Source organism: Canis lupus, chromosome 15 (assembly GCF_003254725.2).
Source record: "Canis lupus dingo isolate Sandy chromosome 15, ASM325472v2, whole genome shotgun sequence".
NCBI classification, from domain to species: domain Eukaryota; kingdom Metazoa; phylum Chordata; class Mammalia; order Carnivora; family Canidae; genus Canis; species Canis lupus.
In genome coordinates this window covers 2,521,830-2,548,509 of record NC_064257.1, presented here as the reverse complement: position 1 = coordinate 2,548,509, position 26,680 = coordinate 2,521,830, and the positions used below count along the sequence as shown (strand labels likewise).

The following is a 26,680-nucleotide window of genomic DNA, read 5'->3' as shown; positions in this document are numbered from 1 at the left end:
TGTCTACATGAGCTGGTAAAAGTTGAACATTTTTGGAGTTACAGTAGATTACTTCTGGAGGGAGGCACCTGGGTGGCTCAGTGGTTGAGCGTCTGCCTTTGGCTCGGGTTGTGATCCTGGGGTCCTGGGATCGAGTCCCATATCAGGCTCCCCACAGGGAGCCTGCTTCTCCCTCTGCTTGTGTCTCTGCCTCTCTCTGTGTGTCTCTCACAAATAAATAAAATCTTAAAAAAAGATTATCTTTGGAGGTGTTCTGAGCTACATAGAAACTTTTCTTATGGATAGTGGGAATCTTGTAATGATAATTCTCATTTACTGAATGAGTATTATGTGCCAGGCACTGTACTAAGTACTTATATGATTAAATCTATATATCCATTATTATCTCCGATAAGGGAATCAAGGTTTTGAAGGGTTATAAAATTTGCCCAAGATCCTACAGTTTGAAAGTGGTAGACTAGCCTAGATATGTCTGAAATGCAGTGCTTATGCTCTTAACCATTATACTGCAAAGTATTTTTTGCTGTTGTTAAACCTCCTATTCTATATCTTATTCTAGGCGTAGGAAGTTTGGAATCCAATTGGGGGCATAGTAAATAAATTGGACTTTATAGGATAAATAGTGTTAACAGTCTTCAAGAAAACAACTTGCTTGGGGTTCTATTGGCATCATCTCCGTTATACTAAAAGCTTGAAAAGAGGGGCATCTGGGTGGCTCATTGTGGTGTCTGCCCTTGGCTCAGGTCATGATCCCAGGGTCCTGGGATTGAGTCCTGCATCAGGTTCCCCACAGGGAGCCTGCTTCTCCCTCTGCCTATGTCTCTGCCTCTTTCTGTGTGTCTCTCATTAAAAAAATCTTTAAAAAGAGGGAAAAAAAATCAGTTGGTTTCAGATAGTGATATTGTCAGAATTCAATCGTTCTGTAATTCAGTAATACCCTGAGCTCTCAAATCCTTATTTTTTAAGAAAGATTTTATTTATTTATTCATAAAAGAGAGAGAGAGGGAGAGGTATCTAAACTCTAAATTATGGAGCTCTTCTATATTTGCTCAGTGAGTGAATAAATGAAGAGACATCATAAAAAAGCTCTTCCTTGATTTAAAAAAAAAAATGCTTCCTGGGCCAGAGAATGGATTGAATACTTTAATTAGGACTAGATTCAACTGTTTATAGTAGAATTTGCTAAAAACAATACTGGTGAAACAAAATAGAAATTATTTTATGACAAAGAACCTATATATAGTTAGTCTAGGTCTGAGGTGGCACTCCATAGTGTCAGGGACCCAGGTTCCTTCTCTCTTGTTCCTCTAGCATCAACAGGTTATCTTCCTACTTCATAGTCCAAAAACAGCTGCCCAAGTTCCAGTCACCCATACATATTCAGCATAAGGCCGAAATATGAAAAGGGCATTATGTTGGATACACTTTCTAAATTTGCACCACCGTTTCCACTATTCAGATAAGCTGGGAAGCTGAGTGCTATTTATTGGTAATTTGTATTTCCTTTAAGAATTGACTGCTTAGGGATGCTTGGGTGGCTCAGTGGTTGAGCGTCTGCCTTTGGCTTGGGGTGTGATCCCATCATGCTGGGATCGAGTCTGCGTTGGGCTCCCCACAGGGAGCCTGTTTCTCCCTCTGTCTGTGTCTCTGCCTTTCTCTCTGTCTCTCATGAATAAGTAAGTAAAATCTTAAAAAAAAAAAAAAAAGTTGAGGGCAGCCCTGGTGGTGCAGTGGTTTAGCGCTGCCTGCAGCCCAGGGTGTGATCCTGGAGACCCAGGATCGGGTCCCCTGTTGGGCTTCCTGCGGGGAGCCTGCTTCTCCCTCTGTCTGTGTCTCTGCCTCTCTCTCTCTCTGAATAAATAAATAAATAAATCTTAAAAAAAGAGAGAGAGAGTTGACTGCTTATATTTACTGCACATTATGAATGAAGATTTTAATCTTTTAAAATGATTCTTAAAAGCCAGTTTATTGCATGTCTTTTAATTGCCTCGATGGTAGATTTTTCTGGTTAAATAATACATGTTCATTATAGAAATGTACTAAGATGTAAGGAAGAAAGTATTCTCTTTAAAATGTTTTCAACTATTGCTTTTCTGTGTAGGTTATTCTCTGTTTTTATTTTTCTCTTTCTGCAAACTGTTACATATATTTCTATTATATATACCTCCTGCATCTCCCTACTTTTTCTCATTATTTTATACTCTGTCATTTTCTTTTAGTACTGAAAATTTTGTGCTTTCCTTCAACTGCTTCAACTTAGAAAGTATTTCTTTGCTTAGTATTCCTCTGTTCTCTTCTGGTGTGCCTGTTATATGTAAAATTTCCTTGACCTGCCTTCTACATCTATTATCTTCTCTTTCATATTTCACTCTTTTTGTTTTCCATCTTTACATTCTAAGACTTCTTTTACCCAGGAGTCTAGTTAACTGAGATTCCAGCACTTCCAGTTTCCACTCTTCTCTTCTATTCAAGTAGCCATTGAAATATTTTGTCCAGTGATTTTATTTTTCATGTCCACCCCCAAACATAGCAAGTATGGTAGATGCTTCAGCCTGAGTATCGAGCTCATCAGAAAGACCATACAGAAACCTTGTAAGTTTGATTGACATAGTGGGGATTCAAACAGAGATGGATCTTTGCTATAAAGAAAAAATTCACACGGGAGAAACTGTAAATGTGATATATATATATGGTAAAGGCTTCAGTTGTAATATAATTCTTCATGTCCTGAAAAGAGGAAAAAACCATTTAAATGTGAGGAATGCAGAAAAGTTTATGTGCTAACTCAAATGTTCATATTCAACAGAGAATCCATATGGTTAGAAACCCTACAGGTATGGTGAATGTGACAAGAGCCTCAGGTAGAATTCAGGTCTTCAAGTTCTTTGGAGAGATTACATAGGAGAAAGGGCCTCTAAATGTGTGAAGAGAGGTAAAGGTTTTAGTGATAACTCAAGACTTCACATCCGTCAGAGTGCAGGTGAGAGAGGAACCCAACAAATGTGTTGTGCATGGTAAGAGCTTCAGCCAAAATGCAAATCTTTCTTCATGTACATCAGAGTCCACATATGTGGTAGTTGTGGAAAGGCCTTCAGTTAGACTCAAGTCTTCACATTCATCAGAAAGTGCATTGCAGAGGAGTTTCAGGAGCTTTGGCCAAAACTTAGATGATCATGGGGCACCTGGGTGGCTCAGTGGTTGAGCATCTATCTTTGGCTTAGGTTCTGATCCCAGGATCCTGGGATCGAGTCCCACATCAGGCTCCCTGTAGGTAGCCTGCTTCTCCCTCTGCCTGTGTCTCTGCCCCCTTTCTCTGTGTACCCCCCATGAATAAATAAATAAAATCTTTTAAAAAGCTTAGATGATCATAATAATCTTTTCACACATCGGGACCTATGAAAAAGTGAAGAATGTATCAAGATTTTTAGAGTGCAGGTCTTCACATTCATTGCATAGGCCATATAGGAGGGAGAGCCTATAAAAATGAAACTAATAATACAATAATAATATGGAACTTTAACAGCCCACTTACCTCAATGGATAGATCATCTAGACAGAAAATCAATAAGGAAACACTGGCTTTAAATAACACATTAGACCAGATGGATTTAATAGGTACATACAGAACACTTCATCTCAAAACTGCAGAATACACATTCTTTTCAAGGGAACATTCCCTATGATACATCACAGGTTAGGTCACAAGATAATAAATTCAAGAAGATTGAAATCATATCAAGTATCTTTTGCAACTAATATAATATCAAACCAGACACCAATTACAAGAAAAAACTGGAAATAACACAAACACTTGGAGACTAAACGCCTGCTGCTAAACAAGTAATGAGTCAATGAATAAATCAAAAAGGAAATAAAAATTAAGACAAATGAAAATGGACACTCTGCATTCCTAAATCTATAGTATGTAGCAAAAAGCAATTCTAAGAGGGAAGTTCATGTTGATACAGGGTGACCTCAAGAAACAAGAAAAATCCAAAGTAAATAACTACACCTAAAGGAACTAGAAAAAGAAGAATAAACAAAGCCCCAAGTTAGTATAACAAAGGACAGAAGGACAGAAATAAATGAAATGGAGATTTAAAAAATGGCAAAGATCAATGAAATGAAAAGCTGATTCCTTGAAAAGATAAACATAATTGGTAAACCTCTAGGCACACTCATCAAGAAAAAAAAAAAAAGAGGACCCAAGTAAAACCAGAAATGAAAAAGAAATTACAACTGACAGTACAGAAATATAAAGGATCATAAGAAACTACCAAGAACAATTATATGCCAACAAATTGGAAAACCTAGAAGAACTGGATAAGTTCCTAGGAACATACAGCTTTCTAAAACTGATTGATGAAGAAATAGAAATGTGAATAGACTAATACAACTGATGAAATTGAATCGGTATTTTTAACCCCTCCACACAAAAAAGTCTACGATCAGATAGCTTCATAGGTGAAATCTATCATTTAAAGACAAGTTAGTACTTCTTTTCAAGATATTCCAAAAAATTAAAGAGGAAGGAATACTTCCAAACTCAGGTCAACAAGTACATGAATAGATCCTCAACATCACTAATCATCAGGGAAATGCAAATCAAAACCACAATGGAAAAAAAAACCCACAATGAGATCACCTCACACCTGTTGGGTTGGATATTATTTAAAAAAATGTTTAAAGAAGAAATAGCATGTTGGCAAGGATGCAGAGAAAAGGTAACCTTTATACACCGTTGGTGGGAATGTAAAGTGGTGCAGCCACAACAGAAAACAGTATGGAGATTCCTCCCAAAAATTAAGACTAGAACTACCATGTGATCCAGCAATACCATATCTGGGTGTTTATCCAAAACAAAACTCAAAAACCAAAACACAAACACCAATTTGAAGAGATACATGCACTCTTACATTCATTGCAGCATTATTTACAATAGTCGAATACAGAAGCAATCTAAGTGGCCATCAACAAATGAATGGGATAAAGAAAATGTGTGTGTGTACAGACATACACACAAATACACACACAAAATGGAAAATGGAATATTAGTCATAAAAAAGAATGGAATCTTGCCATTTGTGACAACGTGAATGGACCTAGACAATATTATGCTAACTGAAATCAGTCAGAGAAAGACAAATACCATATGATTTCACTTACATATGGAATCTGAAAAACAAAACAAATGAACAAATAAAACAGAAACAGATCCATAGATATGGGAAACAAATGACAAATTCCATGACACATTTATGGAAATAAAACTATAGACAATTACACATTTATTTGGAATTGCAAATATTTATTTGGCACCTATTATGTTCCAGGTTCTGGAGATACAGTCATGAACAAAACTAAAATTCTACTTATACCAATTCCAATCTGTGGGTTTTTCCCCACCACCAAACAATTTTCTGACACCACCTGGTGATAGTGTCAGATCCCACAGATTAAGGAATCAGTCCTACAAGTCTGGCTCTCTCTCCCAACCTCAGATGCCAGTCACAAGTCCAGATTTTCACCTATGCTTTTAACCCACTGGCTATATATTAGAGCTTCCAACAACTCCTCCTTGGGTTTGACCAATTTGCTAGGTAGCTTATAGAACTTGGAGAAACACTTTATTCTCTAGATTACAGTTTATTAGAAAAGGATATATAACTCAGGAAGAGTCCATGGAAGAGATGCACAGGGCAAAGTATGGGGAAAGTGTGCCGAGCTTCCATGACCTTTCTGGGTCATTACTCTCTCTGTCCCTCCATGTGTTCACCAACCCAGAAAGTCTCTTGAGGCTTCATTACATAGGCATGATTGATTAAGTTATTGGTCTTTGGCAGTTAATTCAACCACCAGCCTCATTCCCCTCCCCAGGAGTCAGGGAGTTGGAACTGACCTCCCACCCTCTAATCATATGGTTGGTTCTCTTGGCAGCCAGCCAGCCACCCATCCTTAGGTACAGTCCAAAAGTCACTTCATTAATACAAGAAAAGACACCATTATCACTTAGGAAATTCCAAGAATTTTAGGAGCTCTGCATCAGAAACAAGGATGAAAATGAAATATATATTTCTTCTTATAAGTCACAATATCGCAAAACAAAAATATATGCTTTCCTAGAACATATATACAATGAACGAAAGAAAGGAAAAAGAATTAAGAGAACTCAAGGATGGCTCCTAAATTTTTACTTAAATAATGAAGTGGTGAGGGTATATGTATTGAACTAGAAGTGCTAGAGTGGGGGATAGATGGAGGGAGCAGGAATCAGTTGGTTTGGAGATGTGAAGTTAGAGGTGACTCTTAGATATTTAAGGGGAAATTTCAGGTAGGCATAAGGAATTAGGGGTCTGCTATTCAGGGGAGAAATGAAAGCCGGAGAATACAGATTTTTCAGTCATCATTACATAAATGGCGTTAAAGATCATGGGATCAAATGAGATCATTTAGGGGAAATTTTCAGAAAAAGTCCCAAGGTCAAACCCTTGAGTATTCAAACATTTGGAGGTGGAACAGAGGAAGAGTTTTAGTACAGGAAATACAGAAGTATTCTTAGTGAAATGAGAGAAACTAGCTTTCTTGACATGTTATAGAAACCAAGATAAGGAAGTGTTTTAATAGTGTTGAATGCTGTTGAAGTCTAATATGAGGACAGAATTGGAATTTCATTGGTAACTTTACAAGATCAGTTTCCGGAGAGGAGAGTCAAGAAGCCATTAGAGTGAACTGCAGAGAGAATTGGGAAAAAATGTGAACAACAACAAGAAGCAACTCTTTAGGAAAATTTTTCTACGAAGGAAAGTTAGGAAATGGTGCAATTGCTCAAGTGGGCTACAGATCAAAAACGGATTCTTTTTTTTTTTTTTTTTTTTAAGTAGACTTCATGCCCGCCCCGCACAGGGCTTGAACTCATGACCCTGAGATCGAGACCTGAGAAGAGATTAAGAGCCAGATGCTTAACTGACTGAGCCACCCAGGCACCCCAAGCAAAGATGTTTTTTAAAAATGATATATAAAAATATGTTTTTATGACACTGAAAATGCAAGTCAATGGCTAACTATATCAAGTGGGCTGTTACTGCTACCAAGCAACAGTACTATATTTCCTTAATCTTTTTTTAAAGATTTATTTATTTATTTATTTATTTATTTATTTATTTATTTATTATAGACATAGAGAGAGAGAGAGGCAGAGACACAGGAGGAGGGAGAAGCAGGCTCCACGCCAGGAGCCCAACGTGGGACTCCATCCCGGGACTCCAGGATGGAGCCCTGGGCCAAAGGCAGGCGCTAAACCGCTGAGCCACCCAGGGATCCCCTATATTTCCTTAATCTATTCATGCTCCCACATTCCTAAATAACTAACATTAGAATCTCAGATGCCATTGATTATAAGGTACATAAATATTTCATATACTCTAAAAAAAGAAAAAAATGCTCCAGTTAAACAATGGCATGGCAACATTTGTAAGACAGCAATTTCACATATGTTAAAATATGAAAAGTGTATTAGAATCAATGTAATAGAGTATTTCTTTTCTCAAATGTCCAATACCTTCCCTATCTTCATTTTTCAGCTTCCTATTTCACTAAGAAAACAGAAGCACTCAGAAAAGGACATCCTCATTCTCCTACTAACAAATCTGTATGCCTATCTGTGTCTGTAACCTATAAATTCTGCCTCTCTTTTTATTTCAATCCATGAGTGGTCCATACTTACAACTTATCCTTCTGTTGTGTACTGGATTCCACCCCCTTTCTCCTGAAGGACTTTCTTCCTGCAATCGTCTTATGTCTCCTGTATTGTCAATTTCCTCCTCTACTCTATCATTTCAGTTAGCATACATAATTTCTTCCAGCTTAAAAAAAAATTCTGGACCCAAAATCCATATGCAACGACAGCTATCTTTTTCTTTAAAAAGCCAAACATCTAAAATAAAAAAAATAAAAATAAAGCCAAACATCTTACAAGTACTTTCTATATTTGCTTTGTACACTTTCTCCCATTCTTTTATCCAACTCTTATAAAATCCTTATCAGATTTAATCAAACTTCTAACACTACACCAAAACGGCATGTTTTAACAGTCTCCACCATGCTAAACCCAATGGTCAAGTCTTAGTTATCATCCTACTTGATTCATCAATAGCATTTAACACAGTGGATCACTCTCCACATCTTGAAACATTTTCTTCCCTCGATTTTGCAGATCCAAACTCTTCTACTTTTAAGTCTGTCTCACACATTATCCTCTCTCAGTCGTCTTTCTTGGGTCCTCTTTATTTCCTTTGTTGGGACCTAAACTGGAGCATTGCTAGAAGAAACTGAACTAAGGGTAGATTATTATTTTACACCATTGATTTAGATTTTCTTGTTTTAAAAATTCTGATGTCTTTTATATTTTTAAACTAAAATCCTATATACACCTCCCTTTTACAAATAAGCATGGTTCTCAGGGAAGCCCCAGAGATACCAACCCAGGAATCTCCTCCCTAAGAGGCAGATGCTCTGACGCCTTCCGGAAACGAGCTCACAGGCCTTATGGGAAATGTAGTCCCCTATGACTAGCCGCACCGCGGAGGGACCTGGGAACCTGGGCGTCACTTACTTCCGCACATGCGCAGTGGGGCGGCAGCCGGTATTCCGTAACCTTCCGAGCTGCGCGGAGTGAAGGGAGCGTGCGGCTCTAGCCGCGAGTCTCTAGGAGATCTCTGTAACCTGATCTCTTAGAAGCAAAGCTGGGAGCGTGGCGGTGAAAGGCTGGCAGGTATGACTCTGCGGAGCCTGGGGACGGACGGGAAGGGCGGGGAGAAAGACAGAGACCAGTTTATTGGCTTACCAAGCCGAAGACAAAACTTCTCAACCCCCACGTGCGGCGATTTGGTGTTTGGGCGTGTGGGTCCTGTGCAATTCTGGAGTACTTCAGAGAAAGCAAGAGGAGGGTCTGACTGCCACTCATTGGATTCCCAGATTCCGGGTGGGCTGGGACAGACTCAGTTTGCATTCCTGCTCCAGTAGGTAGAGGTCACTGTGTAGGAGCATGTGCATCAGGCTGTTACCTTTTCTGGTTGCAAGAACATCGTTGGCCCTACCAGAGCTTGCAAAAGGTAGTATTAAACCATTCAAAGGGATCTAGGAAGAAAGCTTTTCTAGCGAAACTGCTATTTGTGTATTTTCACAACAATAATCTGAAGTGTTCTCTCCATTTTGCATATGAATTAACTGAAGCTGAGAGAGCTTAAAGTACTTGCTTTATACTGAAGGCTTAGTAAATGGAAGAGCTGAGATTCAGACCCAGATGAGTTCTCACCAGATTTTTTTTTTTTTGAGCATAGTTGACACACAATGGTACATTAGTTTCAGGTGTACAACTTACTGATTTGACAAGTTTATACATTGTGCTATGTTCACCACAAGTGTACTTACCATCTGTACCCCCCCCCCTTATTTCACTATTACAGTATCATTGACTGTATTCCTTATGCTTTGCTCCAAATTTATTCTTTTTTGCAAAATAGCACCCTGCAAAAAGAGTTGAGTTTATTCTCCTTCTGAAATATTTGAGCAATGAATGCTAAGTAAATTTGGATTTGTAGTCTTTTTTTTTTTTTTTTTAAGAGTCTCTTTGAATCTGCAGATCTTCCAGTGAACACTGTAAATAAAGTTGGGAGTCCCTTTTGCATATATTAGTCTTTCTATGCCCCCAGTTTTGCTGGTTGGAATTTCTAAAAACCAATACTGCTCTCTTAGGAGACGGTGAATTTCCAGGGAGGGGACAGGTTTAGAGTTTAAACTGAACATGCTCCAGCTTAAAAAAAATCCTGGTCCAGCCTTCTCAAGAAAACCCAACCTAACTTGAGCTTTCTTATCCCAGCTTCAGGGCAGAGATTTCCAGAACTACTGAGTTTCAGAGACCAGGCTTTTAGTTAGTCTTTTAACTCATTTGTTATTATTTTCTTAGGATAAATTTTTGGGAGGAAAAAAATGTCCCTGGTTCAGAGATTAACTGCTCGCTGTTAGATCAGCAGGACAGAAATGTACAACACTTATCCTACCTTCATATATTCATAACAGAATCACCAGTCAAATTTGGTGTTTATAAAATATGGACTTTTCTGACATCGCCTAGAATCCTCATTCTCCCACTAGGTGGCATTTACTGAAACTGCAATGTGAGTCCTTCTTTTCTGTGCTTGTTTTCTACATTCTTTCTAGTTTTTCATGCCTTTCTATTCTTTTTCCCATTTTTACTTTCATAGATTTCTGTGTAAGAGCTGCAGAAAATGATCAGCTTCCAGGTAAGGTATCCATTTATTTAGTCATTTAAATCCCACAAAAATCTATTTAAAAAGGAAATGTAAAGACAGGGAAAAATGTGGATTGAATAGATCATGTCCATTAGAAAATTTGATTAAGTTGATATCCAGGTCACAGGGGCTGCACATAGTTGGAATAGATTTGAGTTGCATATGTGGACCCAGTCTTTATAGCAATCACAGGAAATTGATAGCCACTTAAAAGTATTGGTATTATCTGTGAAGATGAAGCAAAAACAATTCCTCAGATAAGTAAAGATATTCCTGATTCAATTCTTTGAAAAATATATCTTAAAATGGGTGTTCATAGAGATAATATTAAAAATAACATTCACAGCAACAACCCTGTGATAAATTTAACATCAGATTTCCTTTGACTTCCTTAAAGTGTTTCCCAGAGTAAGCAGAGAACATAGTGCCAACAAGCAGCACTATTTGAACTTAATTTGTAAGTTCAAGTACATAGCCTTTCTTATATTCTTCTGGACCCATATGTAAACTTTGTACCTTTTCCAGCATCTCCTGGTATGCTCCAGCATCTTGTCTTCCGTGTGAATTTTATTTTATTTATTTTATTTTTTTTTCCGTGTGAATTTTAGAATCAGCTTGTCAGTCTCTATAAATGGGGTATATTAGGTGTTATAATTGTGATTGCAGTATACTTTTACATTAATTTTTAGAGAATTCATGAGTTTTCAATAATGTATTCTCCATTTAATCTTTCATACAAGTCCTTCTTTACATTTTTATAGATTTATTATTATAATTTCTGTACATTTCTTGTAAAATTTACTCTTTTGGTTTAAGTTGCTGTTGAGAATGGGATGAATCTTTTTTCATTATATTTTCTAATTGGCTATTTTGGTGTATAGGAAAATATGCATTTATCTATTTGACTTTTTGTCAACTTACAGAACTCTTATTAAGTCCAAGATGTTTTTAAGTGATTCTTAGATTTTCTAGATAGACAGTCATATACTCTTCAAATGGAGTTTTGTTTCTTACTGCTCAATATATATGTCTTCAATTTTTTATCTTGTCTTATTGCAATGGACAGGACTTCTAGGAACTATAATTTTCAGGTGTAATTACTAGCCAATATCTTTTTTGTTCCAATTTTAATGGGAATAGTTCCAGGGTTTCATTGTTTCCTGTTGTATTTCGGTAGATAGTTGGGTTTTGTTTTGTTTTTTTGTTGTTTTTAATCAAGTTAAAAGACTTTAGCTTGTTAAGATTGTTTTCATAAATTGGGAACTTTTTGCTTCATAAATGTTTCAAAATGCCTATTGGTAAAATAATATATTTTGTCTTCTTTAATATAGCAATTTTAGAGAATTTCTAATACATTTCTTAATACTGAACTATCTATGCATTCATAAGACAAACCCTAACTAGTCTTCTAACTTTTTAAAGGGCCAGATAGTAAATATTTTAGGCTTGAAGGCCATACTGCCTCTGTGACAACTATGCAACTCTGACTTTGGAGTTGAAGTAAATGAATGGGTGTAAATGTTCCAGTAACATTTTTTGTACAAAAACAGCAGGTCAGTACATGGATTGTAGTTTGCTGACCCCTGTTCTATGTGGTTTTAACTATCTCCATGATAGACATGTAGTTACATGCCTTTTTAATTTCAGCTTACGTTAGTTAAATATGATTTTGGCTTTATGGTTGAGAGGATATATTTTTATCATGTTAAAAAACGCCATTTTCTATTTTGTTATGGTCATATGAGTCTGACATGTTAACCTTATAGCCCTTCTAACTTACGTATTTACTTTGTAGTGTTTTACAGATTGTAAGATCTCTGAGACCAGTAATACCTTTCTTCTTTTTTGTATCACTAGTGCAATGTCTGATAAGTCCTTATTAAACATTTTATGAGTAAATGAATGAAGGACAAATAAGAAATATTTTAAATAATTTTAGTGAGACATAATTAAAATAGTACAGATTGACCCATTAAAGTATATACAGCTCAATGGTTTTTAGTCTACTCACAAATTGTAAAACCATCTCCACCATCTAACTTTAGAATATTTTCATTACCCTCAAAAGAAACCCCATATTAGCAGTCATTCCTTGTTTCTTTCATCTCTCAGCCCTAATTTGTTTTCTATTTCTATGGATTTGCCTTTTCTGAACATTTAATGTAACTAGGACAATATAATATGTGATCTTTTTTTATATAAATTAGATATTTTTAAAGATTTTATTTATTCATGAGAGACAGAGAGAGAGAGACAGAGAGAGAGAGAGAGACGCAGAGACATAGGCAGAGGGAGAAGCAGGCTCCATGCAGGAAGTCTGATGTGGGACTTGATCCTGGAACTCTGGAATCACGCCCTGAGCCAAAGGCAGAGATCACCCAGGTGTCCCAACATGTGATCTTTTTTGACCATCTTCTTTAACCTAGCACAATATTTTCAAGGGTCATTGATGTTATATGTATCCCAAATGATATTACATTATATGGATATACCTCATTTTGTTTATCCATCTATTCATCAGTTATGGATACTCATATTGTTTTCACTTTTGGCTGTTATGAATATTTCTCTGTGAACATTTGTGTACAAGTTTTTATGTGGACATATATTTTCAACTTTCTTGGGTGTATACTTAGGAGGAATTCTGGGTCATATGGTAGCTCAGTAGTTTACATTTTGAACAACTCTAAAACCGTATTCCATAGTTGCACCATTTTACAACCCCATTACCAATGTATGAGAGTTCCAGTTTCTCCACATCCTTATTACCACATGTCATTGTGCATCTTTGATTTTAACCATCATAGTGGGTGTGAAGTGATATCTCATTGTGGTTTTGATTTGTGTTTACTAATAATGTTGAGCATCTTTATACGTGCTTATGGACCATGTGTGTCTTTGGAGAAAGTCTGTTCAAATATTTTGCCCATTTTTAAGTTGAGTTATCTTTTTATTGTTATGTTGTAAGAATTTTTTTTTTTATGAGTGGGAAATATCAGAAAGGGAGACAGAACATGAGAGACTCCTAACTAACTCTGGGAAACAAACAAGGGGTGGTGGAAAGGGAGGTGGGCAGGGGGTGGAGGTGACTGGGGGGGCACTTGATGGGATGAGCACTGGGTGTTATGCTATATGTTGGCAAATTGAACTCCAATAAAAAAAATTTTTTTTAAATAAAAAAATTAAAAAAATAAATTCAAGTTAGTTAAAAAAATAATTTTTTAAAAAAATATTCTAGATACAAGTCTCCTCTCATGGTTTATGATGTGAACATATTTTATCCCATTCTGTGGGTTGTCTTTTCACTTTCTTGATGCTGTCCTTTGAAGCACAAAGTTTAAATTTGATGATTTCCATTTTATCTGTTTTTTCTTTAGTCACTTATACTTCCTGTCATGTCTAAGAAACCACTGCCTAATCCAAGATCAGAAAGATGTACTCCTGTGTATTCTTCTAATAATTTTATAGTTTTAGCTCTTGCATATAGGTCTCTGATCCACCTTTAGTTTATTTTCACATATAATATGAGGTGTTTGTATGTGTGAAGAGGATCTAGTTTCATTCTTTTGCATGTGGCTATTTAGCTGACCCAACACCATTTGTTAAAAAGACTATTCTTGGGGATCTCTGGGTGGCTCAGTGGTTTAGCGCCTGCCTTCAGCGCAGGGCGTGATCCTGGAGTACCGGGATCGAGCCCCACATCAGGCTCCCTGTATGGAGCCTGCTTCTCCCTCTGCCTGTGTCTCTGCCTCCCTCTATCTCTCTCTTTCTCTCTGTCTCTCGTGAATGAATAAATAAAATCTTTAAAAAAAAAAAAAAGACCATTCTTTACCCAGTTGAATTGTCCTGACACTAGTGAATATTTTTAATGTCATTTTTGTTTCTTTCTTTCTTTTTTTTTTGTCATTTTTGTTTCTATCACAAAGTCTATTTCTGAGTCAAGCATATAAAACTTATCATATATAACTTTTTAAAAACTCAACAATAAATATGATATAATCATAAGAGGCTGCCATGATTCTCTTGCAAGTCCCCAAATTATGCACACTGTAGTTTGAAGATCAATATGCTGTTACAGGGATCAGTGACATTCCAGGATGTGGCTGTGGACTTCACCCCAGACGAATGGCAGCTGCTTGACTGTGATCAGAGAACCTTGTATTGGGATGTGATGCTGGAGAACTTTAGAAACCTCATCTCAGTGGGTAAGGACAGTGGGTGATAACTCTTCAGTTTAAGAATATACTCATAAGTGCCCTTCCCTTAGGACTTGTGGAAGCTGTGGACATTCTGAAGCTTTCCTAAATTCAGCCCTGAATGTTAGTGGTCACAGATTCTTAATCCCCTTTGAGATCATGCATAAACAGATAGTGTGTTTATGCTTCTACCTCCCAAATGGAGGAACAGGGTCTTTTCTGTTCTAAAGTCTGTTTGTCATTCTTTCCAGGCCCTGAGACTCAAGGAGGCAGACCTGAATTGTGAGGTAGTCGTTTGTCTCTAGCACTTTGTCTCCAGTTCTGTGTTGTTTCTCATGAACAGGGGACCCAGTTACCAAAACAAAAGTGATCTTCAAGGCAGAGCAAGGACAAGAGCCATGGATGGCAGAGAGAGAGCAGCCATGTTGGCACTATCCAGGTAAGTGAAAGAAAACCAGGCAGATGAGAGTCCTTGGAATTGAGATTCCAGTTGATCAGTGAGGGACAGGTACCTTTAAAGCAACTCTTTCAGGAAGCACCTCTTAAAAGCCCCACACCTTTGGAAGTGACTGGGTGCACTTGACATAATATCGTCAGATCCCCAGATGACACCTTCGCTGTCACTGCCCACATAGCTGCTCTTTCTCTTTGCCAGCTCTTGTATGGAGGGATATCCCTCTCCCCTGTGCCCTGGCTCCCTGCACCTCCTGTTCCATGTCGGTCCTTCCTTTGTTCTTTCAATTCGTGTAATCCTCATTCTTCTTCCTTCCTTGGTGTATTCACAGTTGTTTTCCAAACATCTGGTTCTTGTAAGGTAGTCAGGTCGTGTGGGTTTGAAGTCTTACTCCACCAGTCAATATCTAACCTAATTATTTTGTAGCACAACTTTATTTATAAAACAGGGATAATGTTAATCCTCACCTCTGGTTTCTCTTAAAGATTATACGAGTTAATACATGTAAAACCCTTCAAATAGTTGGCATATAGTAAGTGTTCAGTATATGTTGGTTTTTATTTCAAAACTTTAGTAACATTATGCTCTAATTATTTCCCCTTTTCAAAAAAAAGTCTTCTCTTCGTATAGCATATACCCTACCTGTGTTTCCCACCATTGGTCATCTTTAGTCTACTGCTGACTTGTGGTATCTACCTTATTGTGCATCTCTGCTTCACTTGGTAATACTGATGTCACTTGGAAATTCCCCAGCTTCATTTGAGTTGGTTCCTTACTAATCTGCGCTCACCCTCACTTACTCCTTCTCCATTTGCTTCTTGCCTTCATGGCTACCTTCAGAACTTCTTTCACAGTAGCTCCCTTGGAAATTACATCCCTCTGAAGAACTAACATGGTTTTCTTTGTGCTCCCTGTGGCATCTCTGCCTCTCCAGTTTCCCATTCCCATACTCTTCCCTCCCTGGCCTTCATCGTTTTTTTTTTATTTTTGTAGTAACCATTATTCAGTATTCTACCTTCATGTTTCTGTTTACATTATAATAAAGGTGTAATGACTGGCCTGCCGCTTTGCAATCTCCAAATCACTATGGTAAGCAACTTAGCTTTTTTCTCTCAAGGATGTCTCCTTAAATCCTATTATGACTTATTACCTATGATTTCAACTACCAGTTGTACAAGACTGATAATAAAATAAAATTTTATTTTTCCACAGACCCCATAAGAGACATGTATTTTAAGTGATTAAGACACAAATTAAGTGTATTTTAGGTCCCTTAGGATCCCAACTTCTAATGACATAGACCAAATGAATTTTAACTTCTGATGTGATGTCTAGACTGTTCATGATTCTATATTGCCAATTCCATTCTTTTTCTGGTTTATCTTAGATGTTCCTGCAAGATGTATCCAAATCATTACATTTTCCTTGTTACTCTCCTAACACAAATTATTTCCTTATACCTTGTATTGTGATATATAAATGGCTTTTAAGGCCCTCTTTAGTGTGATTCCATTTTATTTAACCAGAATGGTCCATCTTTTCCCTATGCCATGGCAATTGGGCTCTTTAGCAAACTTTGTACATGATTTTCTTCTGAGCATCAGTTCTTTTGATGCTGATGTGCTCTACCTAACTAAGCCTAACATGCTATTAAGTCTGAATTCAATCTTCTCTTTCATGGCAACTCCAGCCTAGATTAATCTCTACTTTCTTGGAGCCTCCTATGACTCTATCATAAAAACTTGATATATATTCTCTTAGTTTTTTTTTTTTTTTTTAACCCTGTGGCTTTAAAGGCATGTTTTCTCGTGATAATGCCCTGAAGAAAAAGTCCTGTACCATTTTAAATTTTTACACCATTGCTGAGCACACAACAGATATTTGATTAACATTTCATTAATTTACTGTTATAAAGTCAGCCACTGTAGGGATGTTTCTTATTCTTTCAGTGAGGCTTTTTTATGTTTCCTGAGAATGATTCAAAGAAAGCAAAAATCTCAGGAGTGGGGAATATAATCTCTTCTCCCTAGTTTTTTTTTTAAGCTTATTTGTTTATTTGAGCAATCTCTGCAGCCAGTGTTAGGATTCAAATGCATTACCTTGACATCACAGGGCACATGCTTCTCTGACGGAGCCAGCCTGGTGCCCTCCCCTTTTTAATGGAGAAGTGGTTGGAGATTTTTTTTTTTTTTTTTTTAATGATAGGCACGCAGTGAGAGAGAGAGAGGCAGAGACACAGGCAGAGGGAGAAGCAGGCTCCATGCACCGGGAGCCCGACGTGGGATTCGATCCCGGGTCTCCAGGATCGCGCCCTGGGCCAAAGGCAGGCGCCAAACCGCTGCGCCACCCAGGGATCCTGTGGTTGGAGATTTTTAGGGTTTTGAGGATGAGAATGAAAAAATGTGACTTCAGCAGCTTTTTGGGAACTAGTTTGTTAGGTAGATTGAATGAAAATGTAAAAACAGTACTTGTCAAATGGAAATATGACAAATGGTCATATGTAGGAGCTTTCCCCCTCACTCCCCAAAATAAGAAACACAAACAGAACAAAAGCAATAGCAAGCAGACTGACTTTGTGCCGGGGCTTACAAGTACATGGGAGAATGAATCTCAGCTGTTGGAGAGTTGGAGCCCTGTCTAAAGGCATGTCTTATCTGTGATTTGGTTGGAGTTAGAGGACTAGAGATGTTAGAATGTTCCTGAAGGTAACTGCCATTGTGCCAGGTGATTAAGAGGAAAAAGAGATATGAATGAGGGACATGGGGAGCTGTCCCACCAGGGTAATCTAGGACTGAAGTGGTGAGGACTCTAGATCTGCCATCTCCAGATCTAATTTTTCCTCTGCTATTTTCGCTTAGCTCCCTAGTCTCTCCTTCCTCGTCACCTCATCCATTGGTCAGATCTCCACAGTGGGAGATCTATCTCTTCATGTGAGATAACTGTGTATCGATGCTTGTGCCCTATTCACTGTGACTTGTGTCTATTTCATTATCTTTCCATAGGTCATCTATTCTCATTATTGTCTATCATCTGATCCTACTTCCTCTTTGGCAGTTTTATTCTTAAAGCTCAGGAGCAAAGCAAATACAGGGTTTGTTTCAGAATCAGATACTAGATTTGAAATAATGTTTGTTTCTAAGATTGTTGTAGAAAAAAGTAACTAGGCATGTTTTGTTGTACTCCTTTTTAGAAGCTGATTACATGCTTGTTGGTGAATCAGAAAAGCACCAGGAAAAGAAAGACAATTTTTTGAATTCAGTTTTGTTCACATTCAATAAAATTCTGACTATGGAAAGGCTCCATGATTATAACATGAGCACAAGTCTTAATCCTACAAGAAAAAAATCATATAAATGTAAATCATATGGGAAGAGTTTGCAACCTACTTTAGACTTGCTTAATTATAATGGATGTTATACTGGAGAAAACTCATATGAATGCACCGAATGTGGGAAAGCCTTCAAAAAGAAGTTTCATTTCATTAGACATGAAAAAAATCATACAAGAAAAAAACCCTTTGAATGCAGTGACTGTGGGAAAGCCTATAGCAGGAAGGCTCACCTTGCAACTCATCAGAAAATCCATAATGGAGAGAGACCCTTTGTGTGCAACGATTGTGGGAAAGCGTTTACGCATAAAGCACAACTGGTAGTCCACCAGAGACTTCACACTGGAGAGAAACCTTATGAATGCCATGAGTGCGGAAAGTCATTCACCTGGAACTCCTCCTTTACCCAACATGTGAAATCTCATACACTTGAGAACTCATTTAAATGTAAGGAATGTGGGAAAACCTTCAGGTATAGCTCATCCCTTTATAAACATTCTAGATTTCACACAGGAGAGAAACCCTACCGATGTATTGTATGTGGCAAAGCCTTTGGTAACACATCTGTGCTTGTTACACATCAAAGAATTCATACAGGAGAGAAACCATATGGGTGTATTGAATGTGGAAAAGCCTTCATCAAGAAGTCACATCTCCTTAGACATCAGATAACTCATACAGGAGAAAAGCCCTATGAATGTAATAGATGTGGGAAAGCATTTTCCCAGAAGTCAAATCTTATTGTACATCAGAAAATTCATACATAATATTTATGTTGTGAATATGATAAAGCCTTAAATATTAGATTAAGTCTTATTAAACAGATTTCATGGTGAGAAATCCACCAATTTGAATGGAGTTGGAAGACTAGATTTCCATAGAAAATAATGTCAATCATGTTCTGGAAGTGATAATAAGGTTTTTACAGAAAAAGATCACAGAAAACATCTATTTGTAAATAATAGAGCATAGAGCTTAGTAAGCATCAAGGAATCTGTGAAAACTGCATTTATTATCTCTGACTTTTTTATTTTTATAAAATTATGGAATTATACAAGTGTGAGTATAAAATGTTTATGTATTACATTAAATTATATCAATCAAGGGTGAAGTGCATGTTTTTTTCTTCCAATCCTAACAACATGCAAGTGACAAAATGTGGTTTAATATGAAATATTAATTTCAGTAACTCTATCCATTTGCTGGCACTTTTAATGGGCAAGGCAGTGTTACAGCATCTCAGTCCCCTCTTCAATTATAAAACTTGTTAAAAGATATTTTCCTATGTATGTAAACAGCAAAACAAACAACTTAAGACACCAAATGAGAGGGAAAAGCAGTTGTATTCTGGATTACGATAAGTATTCAGTTGAGGAGAATAAGTATTTAAATAAGTTTGTAAATAAAACATTTGCACTTCAGATATTCCTGTTCGTTTCTTTGGTGTATCTACATAAAATATAAGCTTAGCTCAAGTGGTGTTTAACAGGGGTACCATCTGTATTTGATTTTAGTAGAGTTGGGTGTCATGATACTTTGCAACTTTGGGGGAGTGAGGTTTTGGGTATGTTTTTGTTTTCCTGTAAGAAATTGATAAAGGTTTTTGTTTCTTTTGCCTTCGTGGATGTATCTTGCAAGAAGTTACTATGGCCGAGTTCAAAAAGGGTGTTGCCTGTGTTCTTCTCTAGGATTTTGATGGAATCTTGTCTCACATTTAGATCTTTCATCCATTTTGAGTTTATCTTTGTGTAAGGTGAAAGAGTGGTCTAGTTTCATTCTTCTGCATGTGGATGTCCAATTTTCCCAGCACCATTTATTGAAGAGACTGTCTTTCTTCCAATGGATAGTCTTTCCTCCTTTATCGAATATTAGTTGACCATAAAGTTCAGGGTCCACTTCTGGATTCTCTATTCTGTTCCACTGATCTATGTGTCTGTTTTTGTGCCAGTACCACACTGTCTTGATGACCACAGCTTTGTAGTACAACCTGAAATCTGGCATTGTGATGCCCCCAGATACGGTTTTCTTTTTTAAAATTCCCCTGGCTATTCGGGGTCTTTTCTGATTCCATACAAATCTTAAAATAACCCACCATTTGCTTCAACGTGGATGGAACTGGAGGGTATTATGCTGAGTGAAGTAAGTCAGTCGGTGAAGGACAAACATTATATGTTCTCATTCATTTGGGGAATATAAATAATAGTGAAAGGGAATATAAGGGAAGGGAGAAGAAATGTGTGGGAAATATCAGAAAGGGAGACAGAACGTAAAGACTGCTAACTCTGGGAAACGAACTAGGGGTGGTGGAAGGGGAGAAGGGTGGGGGGTGGGAGTGAATGGGTGACGGGCACGGGGGGTTATTCTGTATGTTAGTAAATTGAACACCAATAAAAAATAAATTAAAAAAAAAGAAATTGATAAAGGTTTAGCTCTTAGGGGTGTCTGGAATCGTCCTTGTGACAGCATAGGCAGCATTAATCAAGTTGAAAAGAGCAAGTTTCTCTGTTAAGCAACTTCATTGGAATGTGAATTATGCAAGTTACACATACTCCCTTAAAAGGATGAACCAGCCATTATTTAAGCTAGAGTTTTTATTGCTGTCTGCAGTATTCTTTGATAATGTCAAAAACCCTTATGCCTTTTCTTGAGTGGTGACAAAACAACCTGAACCTAAATTTGGAAATAAGACTTTTCAAGTTTAAGCTGAGTTACAACTCTGTTGCATGTTTTTCTTCCATTAGCCATTTTTTCTTGAAGAGTAATGTTGAGTAATGATTAAAAATGAGTGAAAGTACTTTTTGGAAGAAGCATGATGGAACTCAAGGAACTAAATTAAATCCTGTCTGAGGCAAAAATTCTATGCTTGACCCAACTTTAGTTAAGCTTCTGAACTTTCTAGGCCTTCTCTTCTGTGCACTCCCTTGTAAAATCTAGTTTTAGCAAGAATCTTGCTAAGTCAGTTTAACCAGAATTCCCTACCCTAGATATCTGATCAGGTTCCTTACCCTTTACAGTCCATCAGGTGAGGTTTGATCGCCTGGCCTTTCTTCAGCAAGACTCCTGTTAGGTCAAGGGGCACCTGGGTGGCTCAGCCAGTTAATATCTGTTAAATATCTGCCTTCGGCTCAGGTCATAATCTCAGGGTCCTGAGATCAACTCAGGGATCCTCAGTGAGGAGTTTGCTTCTCCCTTTACCCCTGCTCATGTGCTCTCTCTCTCCCTATATATATATAGATATAGATATAGATATAGATATAGATATAGATATATAGATATATAGATATATATCATGCAGACATGTTCTCTAATAAATAAATACATACGTATATACATGCCCACTCCTGTTAGATCGATTTAGTCGGAATCCTCCCTACCTCTGATGTTTTCTCTTAGTAATTTTCCATCCATTGATCACCCTCGCCTCTACTCCTTTGTCGTAAATTCCCATTTGCCCATAATTATATTCACAGTTGAGCCCAATCTCTCCACCCGACTAGAATTCCATTCCAGGGGCACCTGGGTGGCTCAGTTGGTCAAGCATCTGCCTTTTGCTCAGGGTGTGATCCTGGGGTCTTGGGATCAAATCCCACATCGGGCTCCTTGCTCCGTGAGGAACCTGCTTCCTCCTCTCCCTCTGTCTCTGCCTCTGCCTCTCTGTCTCTCATGAATAAATAAATAAAATCTCTTAAAAAATAAAATTCCATTACAGCGGTCCTTATACCTATTGCAATAAAGTCTGCTTTGCCATCTTTAGCAAGTGTCCTTGAATATCTTCTTTCTTCAACACCCCGAATATTTCAAGAGGCCACATGCTGATTTCACTCTTGCAGTTCTAAAAAATTTGGAACTTATTTCTTTTGGAATTGTCTTCAGCATCAGTTTGACAGCTATGCAGGAAATTCTTTAGGTATTTATAGTTACAGGACTTGCCTTTTTCTTGGCTCAACTATTTTCTCATTTTCTATATGAAATCCTCATTTTGCCCTACTTAGTTTTACCATTCCATCCTATCTCCCTTCCCCAAGCCTGTGCCTTTCATCTGAGAAATTTAAACTACTTAAGGCTACGGGGAGGGAGGAAGCAGGGAGCTCTACTGTTGCCAGCATGATGTGAGGTCCCTTGAAAGAGCAGCTGTGTAAGTCAAGGTGGCAAGAAGTGTGCAATGATCTGTTCTGGAAATAAAGGAATAAAACAAGGGAGTTTTGATTGTAATATATCAGGGTACCATAATCTGGGTTACATAAATTACTTTGCCCCCTCTTTTACATGGAAGTAACAGTACAGTAGAAGATAAAATTATTTCCAATACTGGGCAAATATAAATGGCTTGCTGGGAAGCGTTTGTCGCTGACCTCATTGTCTTAGGCTGTACAAGATTTTGGCAAGAAGACCAAAACTATGCTTGGATCTATCCAAACATCTCAGATTCCCAGAACTCCCTAGTCTACTTGTGCTTCTGGCTGAAACAGCCACACACAATTTAGTTCAGAAATCCCTTGATTTTTCCCACCTCTAAGAGTTTGTCATACCTTAAGATTTTCCTTTTTTCATTCTATAAAAAGAATACTCAAAAATGCCTTCTCTCTCCTTTATTTATACATAGATGGTGGATTGGCATTTCTCCCCCAATGAAACTGTTCATTTTTCTGGTTATATCACACATGCTAATTTTTAAGAGTCAAATATAAAAAAAATCTAATGAAGAAAACAGAAAAAGTGGAAAAGGAAAGTCTGAGTTTAAGAGTCTTCATGTTCTACGAAAAGATAAGGAGAACCTTTAGGTCTTCTAAGATGTAAAAATCTTTAAGAGTAACTAGAAATAGAATGTGTGACTTCTGTATCTGAAAAGAGGAATCATGAAAACTTAAGGGCAGCCTAGGTGGCTCGGCAATTTAGCACCTGCCTTCAGCCCAAGGCATGATCCTGGAGACCCGGGATCGAGTCCCACGTCGGGCTCCCTGCATGGAGCCTGCTTCTTCATCTGCCTGTGTCTGCCTCTCTCTCTTTCTCTCTGTGTCTCTCATGAATAAATAAATAAAATCTTAAAAAAAAAAGAAACGTAATAAATCCAACAGTGATCAGGAAAGATGAAAGGTGCAGAAAAAAGGTAAATAGAAAGTAAACAAAGGCATAAATAAATAATTGCCTATCATAATGGAAGTTATTCTTCATCACAGGTGATTTTAACCCATTTGCAGTTAACATTATTGATAGGCAATTTTTCTAGAAGTACTTTAATTTTTTATTTTACTTTTTATTTGGAGAGGGAGGGGAGAGAGAGAATCTTAAGCACGCTCCATGCCCAGTGCTGAGCCCAATGCGGGGCTCAATCTCACAACCCTGAGATCATGATCTGAGCTGACATAAAGAATCCGACACTTAACCAACTGAGCCACCCAGACAACCCATTCTTTAATAAATTCCTTTGCAAATTAAAAACCTCTAATTTCCAGTGAGCTAGAGCATACCGCTGGACACTTCCTGCCACCTTGACCGACTCAGCTGCCCTTTGCTCACTACTCTGGAGCCCTCTATGCACTTCTTTAGTACACTGTGGTGGTTCTCTGAGGAGGGGCAGGAGCTGGGAGAGGAGTTTCAGCCCCAGGATTGTATGCTTTCTGTACCATGATTCAAAGTTATTTAAATTTCTTCATTTCTTTGCATGTTTGTTACTGATTTAATATGCAGTTAGGTTCATTTTCTTCTGTTTGCATTTTAATTTTAGGGTTTTTGTTTTTTCTTTTCTATTTAATTTACTTTTTCTTGAATTTTCAAACATACACATAAAAAGAGGGAATAGTATAATGAGTTCCCATCCATGTACCTGCTTCCTACTTCAACAGTCAGCAATTTGAGGCCAATCTGTTTCTTTATATTTGTTCCCAATATCCATTCACTCTCAAATTAATTTTTTAAGTGAATCACAGAAACCAGTCATTACATTCATAATACTTCAACACCTGTCTCTAAAAGTCAAGGATTCTTTTTTTAAAAACATGACCACAATGGGATTGTCCCTACTAACAATACTTATTATCTCTACTAACAATACTTATTTATTTTTAAACAAATATTTTCAAGCTTCAAAAGTCAAACTATATCTCCTCCATTCCATTGCCACTTCACTCATTTATGATTTATTCCAGGTTCTTACACACACACACACACACACACACACACATACATATATGTTATTATTATATATTCTTCTTTTAAACACGTATACATATGTTATTATATATTCTTTTATCTTAAACACAGCATATTACTTCATAATGTTTTGCATCTTGCTTATTTTTTTCACTTAATATATGTATCAATTGTGGTCCAATGAGGAGACAGAAGCCACTCAGGGAAAGTTATTAAATAAGAATTCTTTGAAGTTTTTCTTTTTTTTTTTTAAGTAATCTCTGCACAGGGCTCAAACTCATGACCCCAAGATCAAAAGTCATATGCTCTTCCAACTCAGCTAAGAGACTGTGACTCTTCAAGATTTAAAACAGCTCTTGGAGCCCCAGACCACACAGAAAGTGAGCTAAGAAAGCCACACAAGGAGGACATAATCTCCAAAGCCCTTTTTGGATGGGGGTGAGGATAATGCATAAGGAAAATTAGAATTGTTTGAGTGGAGTCAGGGTCAACAGTTTAATTATCACAACCGCCAAATCTCACTGGATCAACATTAAGATGTAAGATTAGGGCTCAAAGAGAGAGCCAGGGCCTATGGAGAATAATGGACAATAACAAACAACAATTAGTAAAAGCTACTCCCAGAAAGGAGAACCAAGACCGAAACAAGGCTCATTTCTCACCCTGCAGGGAGTGTTGTATTCAGTATGAAAATGGACCTGTGGTCTCTTCCACTTGTCATCTTTCACCATGGGAGTGTATATTCTTATCATTCTGTACCCTGTACCCTCTGCCAAATCAAGTTGTGTGACATACAGAAATTTGTCTCTTTAGGTCACAAAGATCAAGTGGCCATATCTGGACTTCATAAAAAGACTACCATTTATCACCTCTTATTTAAACACTATTGTGCATAACCCAGAAATCCTGAACGTGGGAGTTTTGTATTGTGACAGGATGAGAATTTTTGGGTTTCTCTGTTGGAAAGAGGGTGACAATATTTTGCCTTCAGAGGGGAACATGAGTTGAATTTTTGGTGACCAGTAGTTAATGCATTTGCCAAATGTTTCTAACTTTTTTTTAGGCACTGAGTAGGATTGAATTTCCATTTTTTCCATGTTTGGATGATGCCAAGGGATTAGTTCTGGCCCATGAATTATAAACAAAACCAAAGAATTATTTCAGTTATAGTACTTAATGGCTGATACAAGACCCTTCAAAACTGGATTTACTTCTGGCATGCCAAAGGATAATGTTCAAGATGGGAACTACTCCTCCAGCTGGGTCTTGAGTGACAGCAAGTAACTTCATGCTGTTTTGCAATGGATGTGTAGCAAGTGCAAAACATAAATACTTGAGCCCTAATCTTACATCTTAATCTTGATCCAGTGAGATTTGGGGGTTGTAATAAGTAAACTCTTGATCCTGACTCCACTCAAACAATTCTAATGAACTCAAACAATCCTAATGAACTCAATCACATTTAATAAGCATAATATATTCTAAAGACTGAAGACCCTCTTAATATTAGGAATGTATCTAATCTAAAAATATCTAAAAATAGGCTTTCTTAAAATGCAATTTCTCAAGAATAAAAAAGTCTTTAACAGATTTACTTTTAAAAATTCTGATTTTCTATAATAGTGCTGCCTCTGGAATAACTCAGCTATAATTACCTAACATCATTTTGTTACTACTATGGGCAGAATTGTGGTCCACCCACTGTCCCCCATTCATATGATCAAGGCATAACCCCAGTACCTCAGAATGTAACCATATTTGGAGATAGATATTTACATAGATAATTAAATTAAAATAAGGTCTTTAGAGTAGGCCCTAATTCAATCTGACTGATGTCCTTATAAGAAGAGGAAATTTGGACACTGACATGCATGCAGAGGAAAGATCATGGGAGGATACAGCTAGGAGATCATTTGCAAGCCAAGGAGAGAGAGCTCAGAAGAAGCCATAGCTACTGAGACACTGGACTTACAGTCTCTGGAACTGTGAGAAAATAAATCTCTATTGTTTAAGCCTCTCTGTCATATTTTGTTATGGCAGACCTAGCAGACTATATAGTCACTCTATTAAATATTTAAATTCCTGGCCTAGATTGAATAACATGTTCACCCCTTTGCAGGAGTGCAAGAAACCTTTATTTATGTTATCACCAAGAACCCATGTAATAGGAACAGTGCAGTCTCCCAAAAGAAGAAATAAGGAGGGGGATCCCTGGGTGGCGCAGCGGTTTAGTGCCTGCCTT

The 26,680-nt window shown here is 37.4% G+C and overlaps 1 protein-coding gene across 3 annotated transcripts; it reads left to right on the top strand.

Annotated features, from left to right (window-relative positions):
- The first annotated feature begins 8,612 nt into the window (after positions 1–8,612).
- LOC112642299 (zinc finger protein 684) lies at positions 8,613–19,711 on the top strand. Of its 3 annotated transcripts, XM_025419757.3 has the most exons (5): positions 8,613–8,770; positions 10,263–10,301; positions 14,389–14,515; positions 14,850–14,945; positions 18,151–19,711. In XM_025419757.3, exons 2-5 carry the CDS (start codon positions 10,287–10,289, stop codon positions 19,053–19,055), a joined length of 1,143 nt encoding a protein of 380 aa, XP_025275542.1. In that variant the 5' UTR covers positions 8,613–8,770; positions 10,263–10,286; the 3' UTR covers positions 19,056–19,711. The 3 variants fall into 3 exon arrangements, with proteins under 3 accessions (XP_025275542.1, XP_025275543.1, XP_025275545.1); XM_025419758.3 differs by lacking the exons at positions 8,613–8,770; positions 10,263–10,301 and adding an exon at positions 16,006–16,049 and having other exon boundaries at positions 14,383–14,515; positions 14,758–14,945; XM_025419760.3 differs by lacking the exons at positions 8,613–8,770; positions 10,263–10,301 and adding an exon at positions 16,006–16,049 and having other exon boundaries at positions 14,473–14,515.
- The last annotated feature ends 6,969 nt before the right edge of the window (positions 19,712–26,680 follow it).

Bases quoted from the DNA above. Each gene is read 5' to 3' on its own strand.
- LOC112642299 (XM_025419757.3), top strand. The intron at 14,516-14,849 runs GTAAGGACAGTG...TCTCATGAACAG, and splicing joins TAGAAACCTCATCTCAGTGG to GGGACCCAGTTACCAAAACA. The intron at 14,946-18,150 runs GTAAGTGAAAGA...ACTCCTTTTTAG, and splicing joins GCCATGTTGGCACTATCCAG to AAGCTGATTACATGCTTGTT.